General features: G+C 43.0%; 1 protein-coding gene across 10 annotated transcripts in view; it reads right to left on the bottom strand.

The window, feature by feature from the left end:
• Positions 1–2,267: 2,267 nt before the first annotated feature.
• The window catches only part of MCOLN2 (mucolipin TRP cation channel 2), a 57,939-nt gene continuing 45,350 nt past the window's right edge, over positions 2,268–14,856 (bottom strand). For 5 of the 10 annotated variants that reach the window (XM_047871807.1, XM_047871801.1, XM_047871804.1 and 2 more), the window contains 3 exons: positions 7,920–8,126; positions 5,774–5,895; positions 2,268–3,123 (listed from right to left, as the gene is read on the bottom strand). In XM_047871807.1, coding sequence (XP_047727763.1) covers positions 3,087–3,123; positions 5,774–5,895; positions 7,920–8,126 — 366 coding nt within the window. In that variant the 3' untranslated portion in view covers positions 2,268–3,086. The other 5 variants (XR_007154899.1, XR_007154900.1, XM_047871802.1 and 2 more) reach the window with 5 other exon arrangements.

The following is a 14,856-nucleotide window of genomic DNA, read 5'->3' as shown; positions in this document are numbered from 1 at the left end:
TGGGCCACTTTTACAGGAGGCCCTCAGGCACTGGAAGGTGACTGGCTATTTGTCCCTAGGGTGAGAAGCTGGGGTGCTGTGCTTCTCCTCAACCTGAGATTCTGAGCGTAGGCCTCCCCACAGCCAAGGGGCCCTCCCACCCTTGTTATGATATGGGCCCTCAGCAGGGTTTGGGGGCAGTGACTGGAATCTCCTGAAGAGCTTCTCCGAAAAACCTCCTCTCACCCTTTTGCATTTGCCATCCCACGTCCTCCATGGTGGCCTAGAAGCAAGCTAGCCTATACTTCGCACCTTCTGAAAAATTTGGTTGGGGCAGTGGGCTCCTAGCAGAGGACAGAAGGGCTCGCTGAGAGTGAAGGCACTGGAGGTTTGTGACAGCTTGTGCACCTCAGTGACTTTAACCCTCCATCGGGACTGACAGCTTTGCCCCCGATGGAAGGGCATTTAGGTTGCTCATCTGCTCCACTTCGGCACAACTAAGTGTGAGTTCTGACAGCTGCTGTATTGATCATTGCCTCTAGCACATGGCTGCATATGGGATATTTACACACTTAGAGCCCTAACTGGAACAAAGTCCACCAAAAGTGTATAGTAAGCTCACTACAAAATATTTTCCCGGCCAGCCCAGGGAAATAGATCTGTACATTTGTAGACTATGCTAGGAAAAGCTTCTTAAAGATCTACTATTTACCATGCACTCCCGAGTCATGCCGAGTTCTATACACTTCATATTTCACTCACTCAATCCGCACAGTCCCCATTTTACAGATGAGGAAACTGAAGCCCTGTATGATCCGTCCAAGGAGACTCAGTAGGAGAACAGGAGTCCAGGAAGAAGGGATGTAGACTAAATCTTTACTATTCCCTAGTCCCATGGAACCTACTTATAAACGTGACAGAAAAATCAAAAGGGAAGAACAGCTCAGGTTTCAATTCGATGCCAGGTCAATGCCAAGTTTGCCTGAGTTACCTGACTTATATGCGAATCCCACAGTTGAGGTGTATCATCATCATTTAGAAGCAGAAAGTAACTTGCCCGAGGCCACAAAGCTACAGGGTAAGCTTGGACTTTCACCTGAGTCTGTCCAGATGGCTCCCATGCCCATGCTCTTCTCTACCACCCCAAGTCAACAAGCTCAGGGCTGTTGTCTCTGGCTTTGGGGGTGCACTGCAAGCCAACAGGGTACATTCTAGTAAGTTGGAGATCCCTGAATGAAACCAGCAAAACCAGAAAGAACATGTCTCCTACCTTTCACGGTGCACTCTCCAAGTAGAGGCCTAGGTAGAAGAGAAAATGGTTTGTCCCAGATGTGTCCATTAAGCAGAGTTACGAGAACAACATTGTTCAATAAAACCCAAACAGATAATACAGTTGGTGAAATGACAATTGTTTACAATTAGTAAAAAGAGAGAAAACAATGTTTCCACAGATATAGGGTAACCTTGAGAAAGATTTTTCTCCCTGAAAGTGTTTTGTCCAGCTAGGGAGAAAAGAAATAAAAGGCAACATGAAAGCCAATAAAAGAAAACGCAAGCATGAAAGACCATCATTAATCTTCTATTCAAATGGTAGTCACAGCTGCAGATTACAGAAGGGCTTTAACAGCAATTCGATTCAGAGACAAACCAAATACTGGGGGTATACTCAGAAGTAAGTAAGTGATTGGATTGCACACCTGATTCGGGAGTGTTGGGAATGACCCGAGAAGCGCCAGTTAAATAATCCTTAGTTTAAAAGATGAATATAACTCTTGACATTTTTTGGAAGACCTAAGATGGTCATTTTAGCAAAGTATTCTGTGTATAGACATGAGTCATTTATCTACAAGTTTTAATGGTATTAAGTGAATGATTTTCCTGGGCTAGGTTTGGTGCAGGCACATGAAGAAAATGTGGGGACAAGGGGAGAGAAAAGGGGTATGAGAAAGAAAATCTGGTAGGGGCTTGACAGGGAAGGGCAGGGAAAAAAGAGGGAGAGCATTGGGATGAGGGTTCTGCTTGATTCCAATTCTGTTCTTCTCTAATAAATTTAAAATACAAAAGTACAAAATAAATCCATACATGAAGTAATCTTAATCTCAAGTTATTATCATAAATATTTATCGGATAACTTCTATATACTAACCCCTATATCTCCTTCATTGCTTTTAGGAAAGTGAGAAACCCCTTCCGGAGACCAGATAGGTCATAGAGATGTGATCTGAATTTTGCGCTAGGTAGATATTAAGAAATACTACATTAAAAAAAAAAGAAAGCAGGAGCTCCACTTGTTGTGACAAAAATAAATTTATTTGGGAAAAAAATACCATCTTTCCTTGCTTGACAAGGGCAAATTGCCACCATAGTGGAGTTCAGTTGTTAAAATGAGTGACCATTGTACCCTTCACTTCCATGTCATGTGTGTATAATCAACAATAGCACAAGCGACAAGGTGTACAAATGACTGTTTCCAGTTCATCCCACTGAACCAACCCACCGAACCCCATGATTCATCCCACCATGCCAACAGTTGCTTCCTGTCATGCTGGAAAACAAACAAACATAGGAAAACAGGCCAAGACGGTCTTTTTGTTGATTTAAGTGTGTTCTTTAGTTGGCTTAATAGTTCTCCACCTTGCAATTTCTAACTGAGTATTGGAACCAACTTCATTTCTGTACACACCATGAATTAGCAAATGTCTTCTAATCCCAAATCACTTTTAAAACAAACCCTTATTGAACGATTAACACCTATCTTTCAATGCATGGCTTTAGGTGCCATTGTTTTGGCACACTTTGAAATGTGATTTTTTTTTTTTCCATCCCAACATTGTGATGTCATAAGTTAAAAGTTCAACGCAGAATTTCATTATCACTGCTCCATTGCACTGATGCCCAGTAGTTGACCGTGGTCTATGCTTCATCATCCAAGTTTATAAAAGGAACTTTGGAATTTCAGTTGTGTTCAACCAGCTAACAGTCCTCTTTCCTGCTCCACAATTAAATAAGTCAGTATTTTTGGAAGTGCTGGTCCGAGCTGTTTGGGGCCCTCTGCATTGTCACAGGGTAAAGAGGCCTGAAACTTGATTATCTTTAGCAGGAAGATTTTAGTTCATAAGTACCAAGTGGTCATCACTTCCTTTCCTGTACCAGAAAGGGGAAAGAGGAAAGAGAAAACAATGATTTCAGAATCTGTGGGATGGAATAGGAATACTCTGCAGTCAGGCATGCATAGGTTACAGACACACTGAGTTCGACATATAAGAAGAAGAAAAGGTAAGAAGGTCAATGTACATTATTTTTGGTTTGACTAGATGCTTTTGGCAATTCTGAGGAGTTGTCCATGTAAAAGGACCCTGCGTCTCCTTTCATTGACAAAGCAACGGCTTTGTCACATGACAACAACATATGGCTACAATTGGCTACTCAATGGCTACAACAGATTTTTCCCTTTGCTGCAGTGGAGAAGGGGAAAGGTTAATTCTGTATTTGTCCAACCAGGTGTATCTTTCCAAAGAATCACATCACATGAGACCTGGTTTCAGAGGTCATCTGTTGTACTCTGATGGCACTGGAAGGACCAAGAGGTTAAGGAGAGATCATGGGACACATTTGGTAACCAGAAGGGTCCAAAACAGAAAGCCAGGTGTTCTGATAATCAGTCCAGAGACTCTGTCAACAATTTGAAGGAAAATCAGTCTATTGTGGTTGCTGGACCTGTTTGATTAAAAAAGTGACCCCCATCTGTGTTCTGCAGGAGACGGAGCTGTCGGTTGGGGGTGTCAGTGATAGGCACCAGAAAGGGGACCTACACACCAATATTTGAGATGCCCTTACTCCCCACATTCCCTCAGGTCTCTCTCTAATATTTACTCTCCCTTTATGGCCTTCCTCAATTTCTACCATTCTTAGGTTCCTAACCTTTAAACACCTCCAGGTGTACTTTTTGATGGAGTCAAAGTCATCATTTATTCTCATGGCCCCAGGACCATCCATTTCCGGCATCAGTCCCGTGACCTTCGTTTACTCTCTGTAGGGTCCATCCCAATTGGCCAGGGGTCCAATCAGATCAAGCTTTGATCTGATTATTCAACTAAAACTTCTCCAGCTGACTTCACCCATGACCATCTTCGGTAACAACCACTTCTGTTTTTATTTTTGATAGCCTCTTTTTTCAAAACTTTCAACATTTTAGTTCTTCAGCTGACTTCCTTGGTAGACTCCCTCCGTCCGCTGAATTCTTTCATTTGTCATGATGAGCAGACCCTCCTGTGAAGCAGGCATCTTCTCAACAGCCCCTCGCATGCCATACAGTGGACCATCTGCTGATATTGATTCTTCTTCTCAGTTCTCAGACCCAATCCGACCAAGACGTTTTCTAGTCCCTCCCTTAAACCTTTTGCTCATTCCATGTGGCTGCACAAGAAAACATTTAACATCCTCCTGGGGCTTTTGTGATGCACACCAAAGCCCAAAAATCAAATACCAAAAACTTATCGGTTACTTTCCAGAATTCACAATTACACTCTCTAATGATGATTTTTTCTTTACAGTTAAATACACATTGGAAAAAACAACTTTGAGAGATTTTCCTTACATAAGGTGCCTCTTAGGAAGCCACTGCCTATTAAGAAAATTAATTTCCCTTTATCCCAGCTTCCACGGCAACAATTTAATGCTCTGAGAGGAAGAAATGTGATTTTAAAAAACTGAACTTTTCTCAGAAGACTTCATTTCATATTTACCAGACATTCTTTGGAAACGCTCACTCATATCATTTCAAATCCCAAGATGCGGTATGAATCGATTAACAGAAAATACATCCTGTGGTTTAAAGTAGCAATTATGTTCTTCCATCTCCCTTCAGGAATTTGATTTAGAGATTTCTTCTCGAAAAACATGGGTAGGGGATATTTTCAGTCAACAACCCCACCTGTGACTACAGAGGAAAATAAATAAGGGCACAATTAAGAAAACTATCCTCATGTGACCCCTATTTTACCCACAAACCACTAAGTGGATGCTTTGCCACTGAGGTGTAGACCATTTGCATAAGTGTCCTGCCGAATGCCAGCAAAGCACAGTTGGTCGATGTAGAGCTACTGATATGTGTTCCCAACCAAAGCTATGCACAGCCTCCTCTCAAGCAGGTTCTCTGCTCAGCTCAAGAAAGGTTATTTATACCAAATACTGTGGAAAGGGAAAGGCCGTGGACATTCCTAGAGCTCCACTCCTAAAAATAAGAGTTTTGACCTCTTATTTGGCCACCTCAGAGTTCACCTTCTTGACGTTAGCGGACATAACTCAGGCCTTCTTGTTAGGGTCTCATAATATTCCCTAGAGATTTCAACCACGTCATGTAGCTTTCTACCCCATTTTGTAAGAAACAATTCCTTTTTTTTTTTTTTTTTTTTTTTAACGTTTATTTATTTTTGAGACAGAGAAAGACAGAGCATGAACGGGGGAGGGGCAGAGAGAGAGGGAGACACAGAATCAGAAACAGGCTCCAGGCTCTGAGCCATCAGCCCAGAGCCCGACGCGGGGCTCGAACTCACGGACCGCGAGATCGTGACCTGGCTGAAGTCGGACGCTTAACCGACTGCGCCACCCAGGCGCCCCAGAAACAATTCATTTCTAAAGCCAGTTTCAGTGGGAGGAAAGAAAATGAAAGATGAATTATTTCCCACAATAAGCTGATCTCTGAGAATAGGGTAAACCTTGGAAGAACCCGTTGTTAAGGCCACAGAGAAGATCACCTCAGGAGCATGGAGACCTGATTAAACACAATACTGACCTCCTCAGGCAGCAGATGCAGGACAAGAAGGGTGAGGCCTCTTTCTGATACTTCTCTTTGCTACCACACTCCTTCAGAAATTCCTGAAGGTCCGTTTCAGGAAATCCATTCTGTTGGTATTTCTTTAAAAAGTACATAATGTTGTTACCTTATTTGCAGAGCATGAGAAATGGCTCCCTCTGTCAACACATCAAACCCACCTTTGCTAAAATAAAACTCTCCCACATTGCTAGCTCCGATCCAAGAACTGATATTAACAGTGAGGCATCAATCTGTCAGTCCCAGAAAGCTAAGCCAGGGCCACCATGGGAACGGAAAGCAATTCAAAAACCCCAGAAAGAAAGCCATGGCTGGGCAAGGGAGGGGTGTGTTAATAAAGGGAATGAAGGAAATAGTCAAAAGTCTAAAATTTTAATGCTAATTTTAAGACCAGATAAGACCTCCCCTTTCTTTCACTGCCAATGTAGAGCCCTCAGGGAAGTAATCCCTATTTCCTCTACTTTTTATTTTATTTTTTAGTTTATTTATTTATTTATTTATTTTGAGAGACAGCACACAAGTGGGATGGTGCGGACAGGGAGAGGGAGAGACAGAACCCCAAGTAGGCTCAATGCTAACAGCACAGAGCCCGACACGGGGCTCAAACTCATGAACCACGAGATCACGACCTGGGCCGAGATCAAGAGTCCGACACTTAAACGACTGAGCCAGCCAGGTGCCCTATTTTCTCTACTTTTGTAGGAATTGGTCACTTAGTGGGGGAGAAGGCAGAGGGGTCTTCCCACTTACCTCATGCTTACTGAAGTCACTGAGGCTTGGCGCGTTCCATGGGGCAGGGGCACTGCCGCATCAAAGACAGGAACCCACAGGGCAGGAGTACGCGGTTCCTGTCTCCATGCCCAGCCCTGCTGCTACAGCCAAACAACCATTCCCACGGGAGCGCTCAGCTCGCCATACTCAGAGTGCTCAGAAGCATTTCCAATAGACTGTCCTCTTCCGAATTAGTCTGAGAAGGGCTTAGGAAGAGGACAAAACCCCAAGGCACTGACATGAACCCCTGGTCCTGAAACAGGGTTTTCCAAGCACAACCATCTGCTGTGGAGGTGCGGCCACACTAGGCAGCACAGAGCTTGCTTCAAGCTACAACTCAGTTAAACAGGTCCAGTCTGAAAGGATACAGAACCCACAGGACGGCTTCAGAAGCTAGGACGCTCAGCAGTCACAAAAGGCTCAGTTTTCATGATTTAAAGGAAATTCGCACCACACACATGGTTATGTCATGCCGTGTTAGCAGTGTGTCCATATCTGGACAGGCTGTCACGACAGCAGTCACCCCTCATCACTCAAACTTATTCAAAAGCTCAAGTTCCAGAACAGGCAGGTACACCTGTACCTGCCATTGCCAACACGGACAGCCCAACTATGTGATTTACCATGCTCGGCCCATCCCGACCCACTTCCTTTCTCTCTTCCAGCACACTTCTAAACCCACCCACCCTGGTCAGGGCAACAGGGACAATGCCCTAAATGTATACTTAAAATTAACTTCCAGGGGCACCTGGGTGGCTCAGTCAGTTAAGATTCTGACGTCAGCTCAGGTCATGATCTCACGGTTCATGAGCCTGAGCCCTACATCGGGCTTTCTGCTGTCAGCACAGAGCCTGCTTCGGATCCTCTGTCCCCACCTCTGTGTGCCCCTCCCCCACTTGCACTCTCTCTGTATCTCTCTTCAAATAAGGAAATAAACTTTAAAAAATAAAATAAAATTGGGGCACCTGGGTGGCTCGGTCAGTTAAGCATCCGACTTCGGCTCAGGTCATGATTTCACAGTTTGTGAGTTCAAGCCCTGCATCAGGCTCTGTGCTGACAGCTCAGAGCTTGAAGCCTGCTTCAGATTCTATGTCTCCCTCTCTCTCTGTCCCTCCCCCACACATACTCTGTCTCTCTCTCTCTGTCTCAAAAATAAAACACTAAAAAAATAAAAATAAAAAAATAAAATTAACTTCCAACACCTAAAAAGTTTCTTTTCCACAAAGTCTCAAAATCAAAATACTATTGTCCTATTTTAAGTAAAAAGTGTAGTATTTTCCTATGTTCCAATCCAGATAGAATTTGTAGTCATTTTTTGGCAGCAAAGATTACTTACCTTGATGGTATCATAAGAATCTGTAATAAGTGCAATGAACAGGCTGAGGATCATATATATAAAAAGACTGATGAAGGAATATAAATACAGGCGACTGAATAGCCACACCAAGATGCTCTTCTGCTGTATTTGAGCAAAGGTCGCAAACATGTCATCACCATTGACCAGAGAAAACAGACACTCAGCAACTGTGTTCAGATCTTCAAACTGTAGGGGGGGAAACCAGAAATTTTTAAGACATAATATCCAAAAAAGCAGAGAAGCATCTAGTTAGCTTCTTTTGCTGATGCTGTTGTCACTATCATTAAGTGACATTCATTTTATTTTTTAAAATTTCTTTATTTAAGTTCAAGTTAGTTAACATACACTGTAGTATCGGTTTCAGGAGTAGAACCCAGTGATTCATCACTTACATACAACACCCAGTGCTCATCCCAAGTGTCCTCCTTAATGCCCTTCACCCATTTAGCCCATCCCCTGCAACCCGATCAACCCTCAGTTTATTCTCTGTATTTAAGAGTTTCTTATGGTTTGCCTCCCTCTTTTTATCTTATTTTTCCTTCCCTTCCCTTATGTTCATCTGTTTAGGTTCTTAAATTCCACATATGAGTGAAATCATATGATACCTGTCTTTCTCTGTTTTATTTCACTTAGCATAATGCACTCTAGTTCCATCCACGTTGTGCAAATAGCAAGATTTCATTCTTTTTGATTGCTGAGTAATATTCTACTGTATATATATATATATGTGTGTGTGTATGTGTGTGTGTGTATGTGTGTGTGTGTGTGTGTGTGTGTATGTGTGTGTGTGTGTATACCACATCTTCTTTATCCATTCATCAGTCAAGGGACATGTGAACTCTTTCCATAATTTGGCTATTGTTGATAGTGCTGCTATAAACACTGGGGTGCATGTGCTCCTTCGAATCAGCATTTTCGTATCTTTTAGATAAATACCTAGTAGTCAGTTGCTGGGTCGTAGGGTAGTTCTATTTTTAATTTTTTCAGCAACCTCCATACTATTTTTCAGAGTAGCTGCACCAGTTTTCATTCCCACCCACAGTGCAAAAGGGTTCCTCCTCCTTGCCCACATCTGTTGTTGCCTGAGTTGTTACTTTTAGCCATCCTGCCAGGCATGAGGTGGTATCTCACCATGATTTTGATTTGTATTTCCCTGATGATGAGTGATGTTGAGCATTTTTTCATGTGTCTGTTAGCCATCTGAATGTCTTCTTTGAAAGGTGTCTCTGCATGTCTTCTGCCCATCTCATTTCTTCACTGAATTATTTGGGTTTTTTTTTTTTTTTTGGTGTTGAGTTGGATAAGTCCTGTATAGATTTTGGATAACAACCCTTTATCCAATAACTAATTCATTTTCAAACATCTAGAATATACCACAATACGAAAACATTATTCAAAACTCTCCTCGACGCTTACAATCTTAGTATTTCTCTCTTTTTCTTCCTTTGAACTTTTTTTTTTTTAATTTTTTTTCAACGTTTATTTATTTTTGGGACAGAGAGAGACAGAGCATGAACGGGGGAGGGGCAGAGAGAGAGGGAGACACAGAATCGGAAACAGGCTCCAGGCTCTGAGCCATCAGCCCAGAGCCCGACGCGGGGCTCGAACTCACGGACTGCGAGATTGTGACCTGGCTGAAGTCGGACGCTTAACCGACTGCGCCACCCAGGCGCCCCTCCTTTGAACTTTTTATATACTTGTGGTCACATCATCTAAGAATTTTGGATATTGATTTTTTTTCTACTTAACATTTCTTGAGTTATTCACACTTAGAAAGCATTCTTTTTATGTAACAGGCCTTTCCTTGGATGTCAAATTTAACTATTTCCTTGTCACTAGACATCCCAATAATAGGACAATGTAATAAACATGTCTTAGCATAATGTTTTTTCCTATTATTGGTTCTAAGTGATGCATGTCTGCCAAACCACTTTCTGAAGGAACTGTGTACTCTACAACCAGTAAGATAGAAGTGGCTGAGACACAGCACGGGCTCGAGAAAGTTTTGCCACACGGAGTGTTTCACTGTAGCCTTTCCAACCACAGGTCCAGGTAATTATAGCACATTAAAAACAAAGATCACCACAGTGGGAAAGTGTCAAAAGATGAAGGATCACAGCTCATGCCTTCGAAGGGCTCCCATGCTAATAGTGGACAGGCCAAGATACACAATGCCCTGTGGTAGAGCTGGGGTGGGCTGTGTAAGCAAAGCGGCCCTCAGAACTATGGCCCGCAGGCTGAGTAGTTCACCAATGAGAGGAGGAAGGGGAGCGTTTATCAGTGGACATAGGGGAAAACAGCGCTCTACTGGGAAGTGGCTGGAGTCACACAGCAAGGGCAACCTCTGGTCTTCTACACACTTCAAACTCCTACAGGCCAACTTGAAACCAGTAAAAATACTCTATCCAGAAGAGTGACACAAGCTGGTCTGTGTTTGTTAAAGGTAACCACAGCCCACGGAAGATCTCCTAGAACGAGATAAGCCTAGGGGCAGGGAGGCCAGTGAGAGGTGAGTGCGGGAGCTGGGGGTTGCAAGGAACCCAGGGGAGACTGGAAAGAGAAGGAAACGAAGATGAAAATAAGTCTGGGAAGAGACACCTAAGGGACTCAGTTTTAGATGAGGCGAGTCTGAGGAGCCAGCGAGAAATGCTGATATTAGGCAGTCAGTTGGAGGCATACACCTGGAGTTCAGGAGCTGAGCGTGTGCAGAGTGGAATTCCACCAGCAGCCCTCCTGGCTTTAAGTGGTTAACAACCTATTGCCACAGCGACTAACAACAGCAGGTGCATAATAAACAAACATCTCTAGGGTCAGGGGGTTAAACATCAGTGGAATGTAAAAGCTTCTATCTAAAGAACAATAATGACCTAACAGGCAAAAGACAATACAGTTTTCAAAAACACAGATGGAACAAGTTAGTGTAGAGTTTTGAACCAAATTCTGTCCTTAGCATGAGGGGCACATGTCCACTGAGTCAGTTTGGCTCTAGGGACAGCCCAGTCCCTGAGGAATGTTTACAGGACACCTCAACTCAGAGGTCCAGGTACTACATCACATTCCACAAAGTAAAACCTCCCACCCCCTAACCCAGAAATTGTCCTTTCCCTCCAAATTCCCTATTTCTGTCAATGACTCCAGTCTCCTACCAAAGAACAGTTACGCCAAAACCATCAAATGCTTAAAACTGTGTTGAATTGATTAGTCTTCCCTTCTCTTCAATCTTCTAAGGTCTACCTGCACCTATGATGTTTTTCTGATCCACTCTGATGTCAACACTTACACCCAGATTATTATGAAAACCTCCAAGCAAGTGGTCTTTACTCCAACCTCCTCATCCTGCAGTCCAGACTTCAGTAAAATCTAAACTTCATAGACTATAGACTCCAGGTCATTTCGCTTGCTTAAGAATATACAAAGTCGGGCGCTTGGTCAGTTGAGCATCTGACTTCAGCTCAGGTCATGATCCCATGGTTCGTGTGTTCGAGCCCCGCGTCCGTCTCTGTGCTGCCAGCTCAGAGCCTGGAGCCGGTTTCGGATTCTGTGTCTCCCTCTCTCTCTGCCCCTCCCCCCCTCATGCTCTGTTTCTCTCTCAAAAATAAACAAACATAAAAAAACCAGGGGCACCTGGGTGGCTCAGTTGGTTGGGCATCCGACTTTGGCTCAGGTCATGATCTCACAATTCTTGAGTTCGAGCCCTGCGTCGGGCTCTGTGCTGACAGCTCAGAGCCTGGAGCCTGCTTGGGATTCTGTGTCTCTCTGTCTCTCTGCCCCTCCCCTGCTCACACTCTGTCTCTCTCTCTCAAAGATAAACATTTAAAAAAATTGTTCAATTAAAAAAATAATAATAATATACAAAGTCAGGATGCAAAGTAAAAATCCAAACCAAGAAGGTTGGGGTAAGTTTCTTCTTCACGTGGCCTCTTGCTCTCTCCTCGTCAATATTAGCATCCTGTGTCTGTCTGCTCCCACACGCCAGGCCCACTTCTTTCTCTTTTCCTCACGGATGTGTCCTCTTCACCTGACGTGATGTCCTCCTCCACCTCCTTCTCCCCGGCCCCATCCCTGTATCCCACTAAGCCAATGTTGAAGGGCTATTCAAAGTCTACTTCCAGACAGACTACACTGGCTGCTCCAGTCCCTTCCCTGTTCTCTGTATCAGTAAGAACCATGGAGTAAATTACTAGCTTGTCTCCTCATTGGTTTTATACACTTCTCCATGTCCCAACTAGATAACACACACCATGTCCTAACCTCTCTGCTCCATGTCCAAATCCACAGGGTAAAAGGGTAAAGCTTGTAACCAAGGGAGAGTAACAAAGGTAGCCCAAACAAAGATCATGCCCGTGCCTTTACCACATCAGCAACAATTCAGAGAAACTCTGAAGTTGCTCTCCACAAAGATCTGGAGGGAATATTCACTTGAGCAAAATCACTGAACAATATGCAGATTATCTAACAGTAAGATGGGCAGTTCTCAGAGTCAATATTTTCCATCCCTACCGCTATCCTTAAGACAATGAAATTAAACCTGGTTTCTATAGACATGAATTACAACTCTGCCAGCACCATTAATAATTCTTTTGGAATCTAGTCAATTCCTTTCTTTAGTTTCAAGAACCCGTAACAGTCTGTGCTTCAGGTTCCAAAGCTGCAAATAGTTGTTGGGTACATTCTTAAATTCATTCCTTAGTCTTTTGTGTCTCTTGTGCGGTTACTTAGTATCAGCCTAGATATGATATCTGCTTCAATATGAATGTTATTCACAACCATTGTATCTCCCTCTCCTCTATGCACATGAGATGTATTTTAGCCCACCAAACATTTAAAGGAGAACCAATAAAACAAATGGTACACATCCTGCCATTTTGTACCTGGAGAAGTGGCTGTGAACCACACTCGGTTTCAGTGGCCAAAATCCATAGTAGAAGTGAAGTTAAATAATATCCAAGGTAAGGAGACTAAGCTCCTAATGTGCTTCCAGCCTAGGACTACATTTATATGGAATTGCTTTGGTTCTTTTGAGAACTAGCTGAGCCTCTACCATGTTTTATGCACCCTGCTAGACCTGGGAAATGCAAAGAGCAACAAGCCACGGTCATTGCCCTCCAAGAACTCAGTCTAGAAGAACCTGACAATGTTCGGTACACAGTAGACACTTAATAAATATCAAGTGGTTATTTTCCCCCCCTAGGTTCTGTGAGACCACTGTGTGAACTCAAGCACTTGTTCCACAAATGATCACTTTGTGATTGAGCCGCAGAGAACTTTCATTCGAATGAAAACATTACCTACAGTGGCTTATTACAGAGAAGGGCATAAAAAATTGCTTTAAGAGCTGGTACTGAGAACCTCATGCAGCATTCAGGTGAGATGATTTAACTGGCTAACAGCTGTTTTGAATAAGAGAGGTGCTTGGCTAAAAGGAGAAGCCTTGAAAGACTGAAGATGTCGTATGGGTTCTACCGAACTTCTACCCAGGGCATCAGTGAAGTCCAGCATTTTTTCAGTGCCTTGGTCTTCTCATTTGTAAAATGGGGACAGTGCAATGTAACACTGATTTATTCTTCACGGTGAAAAAGTCCTATGGAAATGCAAGAGCCACAGTAGCATAATGTTCTCCCAAACCTCATCTTCAATTATTAAACATCAACAGTCTGTGGTCCTCTGCGTCCAGACATTTTGAAAGGGTGCTGTGCCAAAAGTCCATTAGTGCTGGAATCAACATTGGCCAGAACTTGGGTCTCTACTCTCTTTCAGTTGAACCACTGAAATCCAATGTCTAACAGGAAAACAGGAAGCTAGAATATGGAAGTCCTGCTGCCAATCAAAGAGCCTGTGAAAGTCTAGTTCTCCTGATACCTCCTCTTTACAGTGTTCTGTTTGTTCGTTTAAAGGAAGAGTTAGCTTCCATACCCAAGGATTTTAGAAATCCTAGAAAATGCTTGTTGTGGCGCCCAGCTTTTCAAGACTTCAGGTAATTCTCAAGGTCTTCTGATTCAAGAGATGCTGACAGAATCTGAAAATTCTGACCGTTTAGATTAATTTGCAGGGGAGGGAGGGGCACAGGGGGCAGTAAACATTTTGAACTTCAGATTCAAAGAAGCAGCAGCAAAATAGAGAAGGAAAACGCAAAATTCCAGAACCACTGAAGGTTTCGCCCTCCACTGACTAATGCCTTCACTGAGTTAATTCAACTATCCATTTCCCCAATGTATCAGTCTGGCTAGAGATGAAAGATAGATGCCATAAACGGACCTGCTATGCAACCCTAGAGACAACCCTCATCCCTCTGGTCCTCTGGGGGAGAAACGGACAGCAGACATTAACAGGGAGATACAAGTCAAGAGGTGCAAGGTACAATATGGCAGACATTAGCTACACGTGACCACCGAGCACCTGATATACAGTTGGTCCAAACTGAGATGTGCTGTCAGGATAAAATACACACCAGATTTCAAAGTATAGAAAAAAAAAAAGGAGTATAAAATATCTCAATGTTTTATATTGAGTACATGCTAAAGTAATCTCTGGCATATATTGGATTAAATATATAATTAAAATCAATTCATCTGTTTTGTGTTTTTTTGTTTGTTTGTTTGTTTTTACTGTGGTTACTAGAAAATTTGGAAATACACATGTGGCTCTCATTTGGAGCTCTCATATTTTTACTGAACAGTGCTAGTCCAGAGAATCCCACTCTCACCTGGATTCTTTAAAAGGACAGAACCAAACATAGGAAAACACACTCAGACTCACAAAACAAATAACATCATTTTCTTCAAGGTAATCTTGACACATTGAGGGAAGTAGGACTGATTAAGTAGCTCTCCTCTCACAGTTGATCTATTCATGGGTCAAACCAAATGCTCTTTTGTAATGATCTGTTTTAGAGAATACCAAGAACAGCCCTCAGGGC

The sequence above is a fragment of the Prionailurus viverrinus genome, chromosome C1, assembly GCF_022837055.1.
Source record: "Prionailurus viverrinus isolate Anna chromosome C1, UM_Priviv_1.0, whole genome shotgun sequence".
In the NCBI taxonomy this organism is placed as follows: Eukaryota; Metazoa; Chordata; class Mammalia; order Carnivora; family Felidae; genus Prionailurus; species Prionailurus viverrinus.
Note: the sequence above shows the minus strand (reverse complement) of the source record. Positions and strands in the feature narration are given on the sequence as shown.